The following is a 13,752-nucleotide window of genomic DNA, read 5'->3' on the forward strand; positions in this document are numbered from 1 at the left end:
TTGAAATACGAATGGTGTGTAATTAGTATAATGTGGTCAAGTTCGAAATCGGACTAAACATAGTTAGAACCAGTTTTACTGGTAGTTTCACTTGTTTGCTATGTGGTGTGTTTCATCATAAAATCATCGCTGTCCCACTGTTGGGCACGGATCTTGTTTAAAAAAACATTCGAATTGAGAACCTCTTCATTTTTACCACGCTTTTATTAGCTTGGCTTGTATGTATGTATGTAACGGAAACTTTGAACTCGATTTTTACCCACTTTGAACGGTCCGATTAATTTAAAATTTTGAACACTTGTGAAGAACCGATAACAATACACGATTTTATTAATTTTATCCCATTCACGTCATTAGGATCGTCAGGAATCTGGATTAACGATTTTCATTGTGCGATTTAAGCTTGGTTTTTAGTTTTTAAACTAAGTATAATTATTTTAAGTCTAAAGTTCTTTTTAACTCGAAATTAATAATTGTCTTGTATGTCCTTTTAACATATTGATTTAAATTTGGAGTAATAGCCCCTTATACAACTTTGATGCACAATAAATATAAAACAATATGTAGGTAATAAAATCTAATCGCTTGTATTTTTATAAACCACTAGTTATTGCCCGCGGCTTCGCCCGCGTTTAAAAGAAAGTAACATGACATACTAACATACATAAAACTGAAAATTCGTACCTTCATTGGAATACCAGTGGCGCCATCTAGCGAAAATTGGTCGTACCAACTCTGAAACCTTCGTGGGCTCATGGACAACAACTTTGCTAAAGATCATCACTTGATCAAATGCAAAGTTTACGATTAAAATAATCGATTTTTTGATTCAAAAGATCGATTCTCCGATTAATCGATCTTAGATCGCCATCCTTAGTTTCCGTCGGATTTCCGGGATAAAAACTATCCTATGTCCTTTCTCGGGTCACAGACTATCTTTGTACAAAATTTCATTAAGTCGGTTCAGTGATTTAGACGTGAAGAAAAGACAACCAGACAGACAGACAGACAGACAGAGTTACTTTCGGATTTATAATATTAGTAAGGAAGTAAGGATAAGGATAGTAAGGAAGTAAGGAAGTAAGGATAAGGATTTATAATTGTTTATTTACGTTTATTTTTACAAAAAGCGTGTAATCAAAAGAAATCACTGGTAATGCTTTTTTCAGACGTTTATAATTTTTATTTATTATTTTCTTTTCTTTACTTTTATTATTATTATTTTATTTTACTATCAGAAATGGATAAACTTCATGAGAACTTGAGAACTTGGTATCAAATTGAGAGCATCCAGCACTACGCAGTCGGTTAAAATAAATGTTGTAACTTAAGTAATCACATAAATCTCTTATTGGCAATGGCATAATAATATGATTGCAAATATTTGTACGGTAGTGTACCTACTTACAGAAGATATTTACATGTTACCTATGTTGTACGAACTGTCCCGCGGATTTCATCCGAATTTAAAAGCATAAATACTCGGAAGGTTTCGTGAGATGTTTTTGTGTGGATCCCTAATTCTTTTTGTAAAATAAAGCCTAACCTTGGCTTAAGATACTCTTTATAACATCAACTAACTGCCTGTAAAAGTCCCGTCTAAATCGGTCCAGCCATTTCGAAGATAAGCTGGAACAGACACACAGACACAGACAAAAAAATTTATAACTGTTTTTTTGTTATACCTACTTAAGTACCGTTTATATGTTCATATGTATTTAGTAAAAAGTTGTTATTTTGGTATATATTTGTATATATTTGTTGTATATTTTATTAAACAAATAATTAAATTTTATTTTGGTATTTATTATTTATGCACACACAATACAGGCACGAAAAAAAAAAACAAATAAAGAAATAGTAAGTAGAAATAGTAATTTAATTGTATAGATAAATATGTTATATTTACCTACAAAAAACCGTTCTTCTCTACACGCCGTTGGTAGTACAAGATGTTTGCAGTGTACTCATTACATAATACAATAAAGGCGTGTCCCTTACATAAGCGACGTAAAACCGGGTTAATAGTTTATGACAACCTTCGGAACTCCGTGATGAAACCATGCCAGTCCGGGTGACTCCACACTTCATTAGCCGACTTTCCAATGGAAGATTTGATAGATCTACTTATTGTAAGATTGACTCATTGATATATGAGCTTAAATCGGTGGATATACGCCTGTTGTTTATAATAAATCTATTCAATGAAAGGTACCAAAATGTTATAACCTTTAATTAGGGTTCAGTAACCAAATGGTAAAAACGGAACCCTATTACTGAGCCTCAGGTCCATCTGTCACAGCGCTCTGTTTCTTGAAACGTAATAGATAGACACTTGAAATTTTTACAGAGTATGTATTTCAGTGGACACTATAACAACAAATATTACGAATAATAAATGTTTGAAAATGAATGTGGGGCACCATATAAGAGACGGCTATTTTTCGGCGTTTTAATAAGTAGACAGTTCAAATTTTCACAATAGATTCACTTCTATGGCTGCTATAATAGCAAATACTAAAAATAAAAAAATAATAAAAGAAATTATTTCTAATTAACAATATATACAATCAAGAGTAAAAAAGATAAAATCATAAAAGAAATGTAAGTTTGATGGTACGGAACGCTCCGTTTACTAGTTTGATTCGCACTTGGCCAATTATTTTAAAAAAATATTTCATTGTTACAGATAAGAAATGGCAACATCGGTCCTCCAGCAAGAATGCCGTAGGGAGCACGAGCCTAAACTGGAACTGCACGACTCCCCGCGGCTGACCGACGACGAGCGGATGCAGATCTTGGAAGCGAAGGAGCGGGAGGGGGGAGAGCTCCCCCAGGAGCTCCGGGAGAAGGCCCGGCTGGACATCAGGGAGGAACCGGCGCTTCGGGAGCAGGCGCTCGCGCAAATGAGGCACTTTATCGAGAAACACCCGGCGATAAAGAAAAGTCGAACCGGTAAACTTCCAATTAGACATCCAATCTTATCAGAGGTTCATTACAGGTATCCATGGGTATATCCATAGCAGTACCGTACTATCCACTTACCATCATCATCATCAGGTGGACTGCTTGTTTACTAGGTACTTCTATCAAGAAGTTAAATGTTGAAGATGGTGGAACCCTTTGTGGGTCGACTTCAGTGGCACCACCGTCACACCTATTTCTGCCTAATAACAGCAGTGTTAAGCGCTGCCGTCTTATGATTTGAAGGGTGTGGTAAGGGAGACATACTATTCCGACACGTTTTAGCTTAGTCCTTAGGGTTAGCGTCGCATCTGTGGCCGACCTCAAGTGGGAATCTAATCCTATCTGGGGTTGATTACAAATGTCCATGAGCGGTAGTAGCCACTTACCATCAGGTTGTATTAAAAATAAAAGTGATTTATTGTAACTATGCGCTACTTAGGTCTCGAAAGACAGCTTTCATTACTGTGACCACGTGCCTGTAATATTGGCGTAATATTATTATGTAGGTAGTGGTCAGCATAATACCCTCCGGTAATACGCATATCGTCTTCACATTATTAATTATTCATAACTGATTATAATTATTTTAATACGATTTACTTTATAAATATATTTACTCAGTTTCGTAAAAGGACAAATGTTGACTGAAGTAAAGATGTTTGAGTTATCCTCAATATTTTTTTAATCCAGTTCTTTTTATAATTCAAATTTACAAATATTTTACCTATAAGCATTAAGACGTAAGTAGACGTAGGTACCCACTCCTTTACGTCTTGTAACAAATGTTGAGCGCTGCTGTGTTCTAATTTCTAGGGTGTGGTAACGAGAAGCATATTTTTGGTATCAAGATTGTCACACACGAAGTATTTTATTTAAGCTTAGTCTTAAGAGGTAACAACAGTGCTAGTTTTACCAATTTTTCAGTACTCTACCAATGTATCTATCTGGGTTTCCGGGTTAGAAGCACTGTAGCAACATATGATATTTCATGACTGAGTTTAAGTAAGACACGCGTATTAAGAGTTCAATATAGATGTTGTAGGAGTCTGTGATCACTTACCTACTTCATTAAAAATTGCTCCACTCCACAGATGCACCATTCCTCCTCCGTTTCCTCCGCACGAAGAAGTACTCCATCCCGCAAGCGTGTTCCATGCTGGAGAGGTACCTCACCATCAGGCAGATGTACCCCAACTGGTTCCAAAAGCTCGACCCCCTGGACCCCAAGATTGCGGCTGTGATCGACGCAGGGTATTTGGTACCCCTGCCGAAAAGGGACTCTGAAGGCAGACGAGTTGTTTTGTCTTGTATGGGTTAGTATTGAATCATTTTTGCTTGCTTTACTAATTATTCACTTAATAACTTTTTGAGTAGACGACATGTTATCACACTTTACTAATTATTAAAAAAAAAAACTAGACGACGAGTTTTCACTCAAAATCCATGATTAAAAACTTGATGATCCATAATTATTTATGAGCTCATCTACTAAGATGGGCGATCGATTTTAACATGATTTTAAAACATTTCGTGTACTTACTCATATAATTACTTATTAACAGTGCATTGTTAAACCAACTTAGCCCAAACGCACGAGAGTGCGTGCCAAATTTCAGTTTAAAGGACGCATTGTGTATTACACGAAACATTTCAGCGTGTTTCCCTCTTATCATATTTACTGAGAACATATTTATTAAAGCAACGATTTGTACCCAAATTTTATCGTATCAACCTTAAATTACATAATAGTTTTGAATAACGTGTGAAGTATTTGATAATGTTTTACCCCAATTACAAGTCAACATAATAATCGTATTAATCGACGTTTTCCTGTAGTTAACTCATAATTCCACGAGTTCGCCGATTATTATGCGAATCAGTTGCACCCGACGATTACACTAGCGTGTGTGGAATACAAAGAACAATCTACATGTTAATGAGAAATCACGTATTGTTTACCTATTCTATTCAATTAGCAAATATTAGGTATTTGAGGTGAAGAATATTGAGTCAATTATGGTGATTAACGTCAGCAACCGAGCTTGATGTTTACATGAAGATATGTGGACGAATTCCATACATAACAGGGTTTCTCCCTGAACCTACTGAAGGTGGTAGAACCCTTCGTGGTTCTACTCCGGCGGCGCTACCGCCACACCTATTTCTGCCTGATAACAGTGTTAAGCGCCGCTGTGTCATCAGGGGTAGCGACGCATCTGTGGCCGACCTCAGGTAGGAAGATCTAATCCTATCTGAGGTTGATTACAAATGTACATTGGCGGCAGTAGCCACTTATCATCAGGTGGACTGCATGCTCGTCTGCTACTTCTAAGGACGAAGATGGTCACATTATATGCAAATCAGCACGCACCTTTCAAATCGAATCGAAACGTAAGGGCTGATTGAAGATGCTGGTACCATCACCTTTTGATCACCTGTACCCTTACCAGAACAATCTGGTACTATACATAATTTTGGATAAAAAGAGCTGCTTTTACTTGGCAAGTTTTCGTTTAGACGACGATTGTTTTTGTTCAGCGGTTTTGTTATATTCGTTACATTACAATATCTATACTAATATTATAAACAGGAAAACTTTGTTTGTTTGTTTGATTGTAATGAATAGGCTCAAAAACTACTGGACCGATTTTAAAAATTCTTTCACCATTCGAAAGCTACATTATCCACGAGTAACATAGGCTATATTTTATATGAAATATATTTGATAAATAGATTTTGAGGCGGTACAAAGTTTGCTGGGTCAGTCTATAATAAATGAATTCCTCATAGTTTACCTATATTTTTTTACCATATTTGATCCGTTTTGTAAAAAGGTACCTACGAATCTTTTAATAACCAAACCTTATAGGGTACAAGGTTAACAGGTCCGTTCACTTGAGTGTTTATATTTTTATTTTATATTTTTTCGTTGTCTTTTATTGATCTGCAAGTCTATTATATAATACGGTGATTTTCACCTTGTCAATGTTACTTAGTTGCTTGGCAATATTACATTTTATTTTACCTTGTTGCCGATATTTCCTGATATAATTAATTATGTCATAATTAGTTATGACATAATTTAGTATTTCATAATAAGTAATTAAATCTATATTAACACGTTGAACGCCATGGCGAACACCAGTTGTCCGACAATGAATTAGCCCTCCAGGCCGCTTTAAAAATAATAAAATGGCACAAATTGATGTTTGTGTTTTATTAGTTTTTTTGATAAATAAGGACAAAAATATTATATTGGTTGAGATTCCCGTAAAAAAATACAGTGTATTGATAAAAAAAACACTGGCGAACACCAGTGACCGCCACGGCCTACGCGGAACACTTATCGTAATTCTAGCGCGCCAAGCCGCGCGGGTCACGCTGTCACTCACTACCCGCGCGACCCACGAGCGTCGCCGGCGCCTCCCCGCGGTTCCCGCTAGGCATTTACGCGCCAACAGTCATTGCTTCAACACGCTTAACGATTTGTATCTTATTTATATTTTAAGAAAATTTAAGTGTCGATGTCGGGTCATCATAATTTTACACAGCTTTATTATTTATTTTGGCTAAGTTACACAGGGCCACGCGGGTCATTCTCTATACATTTTTTGTTCGGTTTAGTTACTGTTGGCCCGTTGGAGACATTTAAATTTAGATAGTGCTGGCGGACACCTGGTGTCCGCCACGGCCTGTAGGACCGACTCATGTGTCGGACACATGGTGTCCGCCACGGCGCACGCGAAATGTCTAGAAATTTAGCGTGGCGTTGAACGTGTTAAGTCACTAACTTTGTTACTTTTTCCAGAACTTATTCGTTTATTACTCAAATAAATTTTAATCATAGCTTCCAGCCATCCGATAGTCACTGTCGTCCTTGAAACAGTCATAGTTTGCACTGCAAGTCTTTCTTGACGTTATCCATGATTGCATTCCACGGAGGCCTTACTTGTCACACTTCTTATACACCTAAGGTGACCTCACCATACCCTTGTTTTATAACAGTAGTATCCCTAGTAGTAATCCCTGTAAGGCTAAGACGGCAATCCAGTAAATCCAGAACAGGTATTTACCATCAGGTGGACTAGGTTCTCTTACTGGCAAACTGCACGCTTGTTTACAACTTCCATTTAAGATAAATTTAATTTCCCAGGTCGTTTCGACCCCCACGCGTTCGACAGCAACGTGATGGCGCGCGTGCACTCGATGATCGTGGAGTTGCTGCTGGACGAGCCGCGCTCCCAGCTGCTCGGCTACACACACGTGAATGATGAGGCTGGTATGCAGATGCCACACGTCAGCCTGTGGTCACTCAGCGATGTTCGCGTCATGCTCAACTGTATACAGGTATCAAAATCTATTACATTATGCTCAACCTGCTTGCTATACTCAAGTATCCCTTAAGGCAAGTTTCGTCTTCATCTATCTATTTCTGCAATACTATAGTTTCTCGTCTCCAGACTGAGATTGAAGAAATATAGACCATAGTCTAGTACGCGGTTGTATATCGGTTGGTACTGTTGGTAGAGTTCGCACACCTTTGAGAACGCTATGGAGAATCTAAATAAGGTTTTATATTGATGATTTTAATACGAGAAGATCTAGATGATGTGAAAGTTTTAAATTAAATCTTGTCGGGTTATGGTATCCATTTAGACTACTCCATTTTCATTTTCAGATATTAATGTCATAAAATGCAGCAAATCCAAATTCCTATAGTCTTACTTTATTTTATTATTTCTTTATTATATTATTTCTATGTAATATATATCTTATACTACCATCGCTTCGTTTTTATGAATAAAAAAAGAAGGTAATATTTTTTTGGAAATAAAGATGGGACCGACTTTAATATCTGCTCCTTTTTCTAGAACTCAACACCCATGCGGCACAAGAGGACACATTTCGTGAATATTCCCCACTACGGCGTCAGATTCTTCGAGTTTGCCATTTCACTGCTGAGCGACAAATTGAAGGACCGTGTTATGGTAATTACATATACAAATTACCTTTTAATAATATAATTATTGACCACGTAGAATACAATGAAATATTCACTCAATCAAGAGATAAATGCTTACTCCTTGAACACGATAGTAAGTAATATAGAATAATAATAAAGTTTATAACAAGGGCAAAAAAAGCAAAGCAAATTTTTAACGGTTGACCATGACCCTTTGGTCAAGAAGCACCCTAATATTTATATTGGCCTATTCAAAAGAAGTTTCTGGTTTTTATTATTGACGGACCCAACATTGAATTCCTTAATAAAATAATAGATAATATTTAAGATTCGTTTGCTTTATGATACGCATGTATGTTTGTATGGTCGCGTGCGTGTACACACAAAGCTATTATTGCGTGTCTTTAATTATTAAACAATTCATTTTAGTTATTAGTTATTGCATAATTCACATTCGATCCTCCTTAGATACAAATAATTTTTGTGTATAATTATGTTTTGAAGAATTTATTTTATTAACTTATTATATTTTTATTACAGTTCCATCGAACTTCAGAAGAGTTGATGAAACACGTCGACCCCGCCATTTTGCCGAAAGAATATGGCGGCACGGTTCCCTTGAGAGACATGATAGAAGAATTGAAACGTAATCTTCTGAAACACAGAGAAGAATTACTCGCGCTGGACGACATGTGCGTGGATTTACACGCATTGGAAAGAAATGATTTGACGCAAGACATACACTCCACGGCCGGATCTTTCAGAAAACTTGAATTGGATTAGATTTACGTAAATAATATATTAGTTATAGTTAGCAAAGATTTAAATCGTTAGGTTCTGTCAAGGCTATAGTTTCTATAAGTATTATTGTTATCAATGAATGTGTAAAATATATAGGTACGCGTATTCTTAGGTAGGTAGAGAAGGGTGAGGGTCTAGAGGTCGCCACGCGGATGTTCAATCAGTCGTTTTAGATCAATGATATATAAAAACTATATATGTTTTAGACACATACATTACATATAAAGGGTATTCTCTCTTCTACCAAGAAAAAAAAACAATAAAGGGCGCCACTGAAATGACAAAGGACTCATCTTAGAGGAATAAGTGACTAAAGTCGGATGCATAGTGCATGCGACATAGATTAGTAAAGATACTTCGCCGCCTTGAAATTGAAATGAAGCCACAAATTACTAATAAGTTCTTTTTTTAACATTAATAAGTTCTTTTTTTGAATTCTTGACCAATAAAAACATTTTTAGAGAAAATTTACGAATAAATAACTAATACTGCGTAATTTACATAATAAATAAATAATTATTTCAAATATTTTAGGGACATTTTAGCACGGATACGTGGCAAAACTTTTTTACGCAACTATTTCAATTCTCAAAACTGGGTACATTTTCTTGTTAGGAGTGAGTAATCTTTACTAATCTATGGCATGCGATTGGAAGTAAAAATTACGCCAAAAATATTTTCGTTCAGAAATTACACAGTAATGCACCTACACGAAGCAAGAACGTGTGCCTCTTTGTAAATGTTTGTACTCCTTATTGGGTCATTACTCGACACAAACATTCAAATATAACTGTATTGTATCTCATTGACTTGCAACTTCAGACCGTAAATAATGTATGGTGCTACGTAGAATTAAATTAAAATTTGCTGGGTAAAATGTTACACAGGTTTAACCAATGATGGTGATTGGCAGTAGCCGGGTTTAACTAAGTATTGCTATTGTGAAGCTCTGGTTAAGTCATAATATCATATCTTCCATCAATTGGTTCCTAGGAACGCTAAGTGTTAATTAAGTTTAAGTCTGTTTATTAAAATCTAATCCTAAAGTCAATTCTGATACAGCATTAGTGAGTTTACTCATCTCCCCAATTCACAATTCGTAGTATGCATACGCGTAGTATACGCTTATCGTCTGTCATGGATACAAGTTGGTCAGTGATTGACCGACTCTACTTGTTCGTCAGTCACGGACACAAGTAGATAATCGACAGACCAAGCCCGTGGTACAAAATAAAAAGATTTTATTTTGTGCCTATGGCCATATTGCTATTATTAGATACGTAGACAGACTGCGTAATACCATAGATAATATTATATACTTCTACAGATAACTAACGATTTAAATCTATAGCAATAATTAATATTGGTATACAGGCTGATGAAAAACATATTTGACACTAGGATAACGTTGTGATTTTGTAGATTTTAGTATAAAATATCGACATAAGCTTTGTAAGTTTGTATTTCGTACGGGATTCAAATTGTGATCACTACATTATATGACCCTAACATTAGTTATGATATGAATAATCAGTTTGTCTAATTTCTCCATACTAGAAATTAACAAATTTCGAGCTTTGGTTGGCAAAATTTGGATAGATTGATTATTGATAATAGACTTGAACAGATTGTAATCGTTTTTGCCTAAGTTAATATTTTGGTTCAATTCGCATCGGTTCGGTTGACGTCGGTTTAATTATCTAAGGTTGACACAGTTCTATGATTGGCAGTATACATTGGTTAATAAATTATTGATATTAGCACATTTCACACAAGCTAAATTTATTACAGCTTCTTAAACTACTTCGAATATCGAAGTAGTTTCAGCGTCTATAAAAAAAAACCTTACAAATATTTTAAATACAGCCTATTTTAGTGTTAAGATTTATTGTAATATTTTGATAAGCCTTATATTTTGGAACTTTAGATCAATATAAAGATTTTAAAAAATCATTTTGCTTGTTACTGGGCTTCGATATGTTTTATAATATTAAATATCTGTTTATAAATAGATCTCAGGCCTTTTAGTTAGATTATAAGTGTTTTAGACAGCTACTTTTACATAATTACAATGTTTGATATGAAGAGAGCTACTATTAGGTACGTTAGTCGTAACCCACGACGCCATTACAAATATTATTCTTAGAAAGTTTTGAACATTTTTTTAATGGAAATATAATGTTTTTCTAGTTAACGAGTGGAATACCTTGCAGAGAAAAGAGTCGTAGCCGTCTTTGTAAAATTATATTTTTGTATTTTTATTTTAATTGGAATAAATAAAATTATTATTATTAAGGATGGTATTCGCTGTTTCACATTGAAAGCACTTTCTTCACGATAAAGCAACTGTATTGTGAAGGAGGCGCTTGTTTGGTGACACAAATGCAACATCGTCGGCAAACTTTGGAAGTTATTGAGAATTAAATCATATTTTATCAAAAATAAATCTATAAAAAAATAGTACGTAATGAACTTAGGAATAGTTCTTAGTAAGCTTCCAAATCTTGCCAGTAGAGGCGCTAGTGAGCTTATTGCACATCCATTGTAAAATCACGAAACAAAAACTAGTTTTTATTGTTCCGTGGTTAAAATATTTATCTTTAATGACTAGTTAAGTAGGTGGCACTAGTGGCAGCCGTTGGTGGGGTCACGTTACCATTCTGTACTGGTTGCATGTTGCGTGCATCATTGTAGATCGATGCTATGATATTATTTGTAGATTTTATTAAGATATTAAAACATGACAAACTGACTGCTGCGTAATGGTATATAAAATATATTGTAAAGGCGTCGCTATTATGTCTATCGCAGTTGATTATTTCTTGTCGTCTAGTATATTATTAGCTGTAAGCTACAAAATAAGAGACAAAATTAGATGCAATCTGTAATTGTACATTTTTTTGGTAATTCAAATATTATATTATTATAAGGCTTAAACAATAAAATATTTGGAAATATTATTCTTTTACTTCATCTCATCTTTTAGTTACCAGCCATTGCCTGGTATATACTAATCCTATGGAAATCATGCAGTATGCCTATATGCGGGTGCTAACTGACGATTTTTTCTTAAATCTACAACGAAGTCTATAATGAACTAGTTCACAGTATATAGTAATATTTACTCTGGGGTATCTTATATCTAATTTTATCTATTATATCAACCAGGTATAGTGCTTACTATAACATTAAAATTTGGAAATATCATAGAAAAATAATAATGAGGCAATAATTTAAAAGACTAAAAATAAAAATTAACTTATTTGTTATGGAAACACAAATCATAATTTCTGAACGAAATGTATAGACAATAGAGCAACCTTGAGTTCCGACGCGAATGCTGCCAACTTCGCTGTAGTTTTTCCCGCAGTTTGGCGTCCACCGATTGATAAAAAAATTATTAAACGATTTTCTATGTATTTAGATCAATAGGACAATTCCTTACCCTTATGTTTTGATTTCCAGTGACGCTTTTGTGATCCCATTATGTTGATTTTGTGATTGTTTTGTTTGAACGCGACCGCTGTGGTGATTTTGTAAACATCGGGAGCACTGGGCCCACGTCTATGACTTCTTGTACGTATTTTAGCCATTATACATCACTCTCATATTTATGTGTACGTGAGTTTTGAAAATACTGTATTTTTATGATTTGTGCGATATCTATGAGGCTTAACCTTGAAAATTGGGTGTGTTTGGGCGTCCGTCAGGGTGTGTGGTGTAGGAAAGTGGTGTTGTGATGTCGCACGGGACCACGACGGCACATCGCCTCCAAAACAAACCAGTGTCAAGTTTACATGCTCGTTCGGTTTATTTGTAATCTAAATATCGTGTTTTGAGTCGCGTCGTTTGTGTCATGTTTTTGTGTTAACAATTGTTTGCATTTTGAGTTTTGACGTGATCACCATTTTTCGGTACGTAGTGGAGTCTTATCCGATGCACATTTCGATTATGCTTTCTTGTTTTTTGCTTTATGCATTTTAGTTTCGTTATGTATACATCTACTATATTGACATTAGTAAAGTATTCTTTCTATCATCCCATAGAACAAAAGATATCACCCTTGTTCTAAACGTACAACCATAAAGTATAACCATTACAATACTCCATTCATATAGAATTATTTCCGTAAAGTTTATTACAAATATCTGTATATACTTATTGATGATCTAAAAAGTGTTATGAGATAGAAAATTCCAAAAAAGTAAGTTACTACATTTATATAAACTTTGTATCATTGCATTTCAAAAGCATTTATACAGTTGAAAATGTGACCACTTAGACTAGGCATTCAAATAGACGAATATAAAAGGCAATGAACGTGGAGTATGCTAAATCTAGGACATATTCTAAAAGAATTTTGTATATAGCCCCGTTAGTGTCTAAGTTAGTCTTCAGATTTAATTCTGAGGATTTCTCTTTGTATTAGACGACTTACATATGAAATAGCCTTATTAATAATTGTACTTAAAGTAGGTAATAAAATCCTGTTTCATGCTTAGTGATAATCTATCCATCTATTGATGTTATACTGTAGTTAGGAACACCGACCCAAAGGTTATCTGGAAGAAATCGCTTCTTAGGGGTATGACCGCCTTTTTGTATGCTGTCTCATATATTATTTTATGTTTCTTATGTTTAGTGTACAAATAAAGAGTTTTTGTTGTTGTTAGAAATTTGTGGTCTATGACAAATGTGAATGTGGTAGAACCCCTCACGGTACAACTCTGGAGATATATTGCCATACATTTGCCTAATAATAGCAGTGTTAAGACAAGAAAGCAATTCTAGATTCTAGCTAAGGTCGGCCCCAAATGTGTTGCTTTCCCTGACGACTAAATTGCAACATCTCCAATAAGTATGTCTCTTACCGCACACTTTTAACTGAAACATAGCAGTGCTTAACATTGCTTATATTAGACAGACATAGGCACCGGTTTCATAGAAGTCTAATCACAAAGGATTCTACCAGCTTCAAACATTTATTATGAATGACTGTATTATTATATACCTATTTTGTT

At 35.0% G+C, this 13,752-nt stretch overlaps 2 protein-coding genes across 3 annotated transcripts in view; both read left to right on the top strand.

The window, feature by feature from the left end:
* The window catches only part of LOC140756761 (retinaldehyde-binding protein 1), a 33,060-nt gene extending 23,946 nt beyond the window's left edge, over positions 1-9,114 (top strand). For both annotated transcript variants that reach the window (XM_073092318.1, XM_073092317.1), the window contains exons 2-6: positions 2,690-2,955; positions 4,059-4,280; positions 7,121-7,314; positions 7,839-7,955; positions 8,471-9,114. In XM_073092318.1, the coding sequence (XP_072948419.1) occupies positions 2,697-2,955; positions 4,059-4,280; positions 7,121-7,314; positions 7,839-7,955; positions 8,471-8,713 (1,035 nt within the window). In that variant the 5' untranslated portion in view covers positions 2,690-2,696 and the 3' untranslated portion in view covers positions 8,714-9,114. The remainder of the gene's footprint in view (positions 1-2,689; positions 2,956-4,058; positions 4,281-7,120; positions 7,315-7,838; positions 7,956-8,470) is intronic.
* Positions 9,115-12,069: 2,955 nt separating this feature from the next.
* pds5 (cohesin associated factor B pds5) overlaps positions 12,070-13,752 on the top strand; it is a 38,292-nt gene continuing 36,609 nt past the window's right edge. Inside the window, exon 1 of the mRNA XM_073092194.1 lies at positions 12,070-12,307. The gene's annotated coding sequence lies outside the window, so the exon portion shown is untranslated. The remainder of the gene's footprint in view (positions 12,308-13,752) is intronic.

Source organism: Epargyreus clarus, unplaced genomic scaffold (genome assembly GCF_041222505.1).
Source record: "Epargyreus clarus isolate Ecla_fem2 unplaced genomic scaffold, WU_Ecla_fem_2.2 ptg000035l, whole genome shotgun sequence".
NCBI lineage: Eukaryota > Metazoa > Arthropoda > Insecta > Lepidoptera > Hesperiidae > Epargyreus > Epargyreus clarus.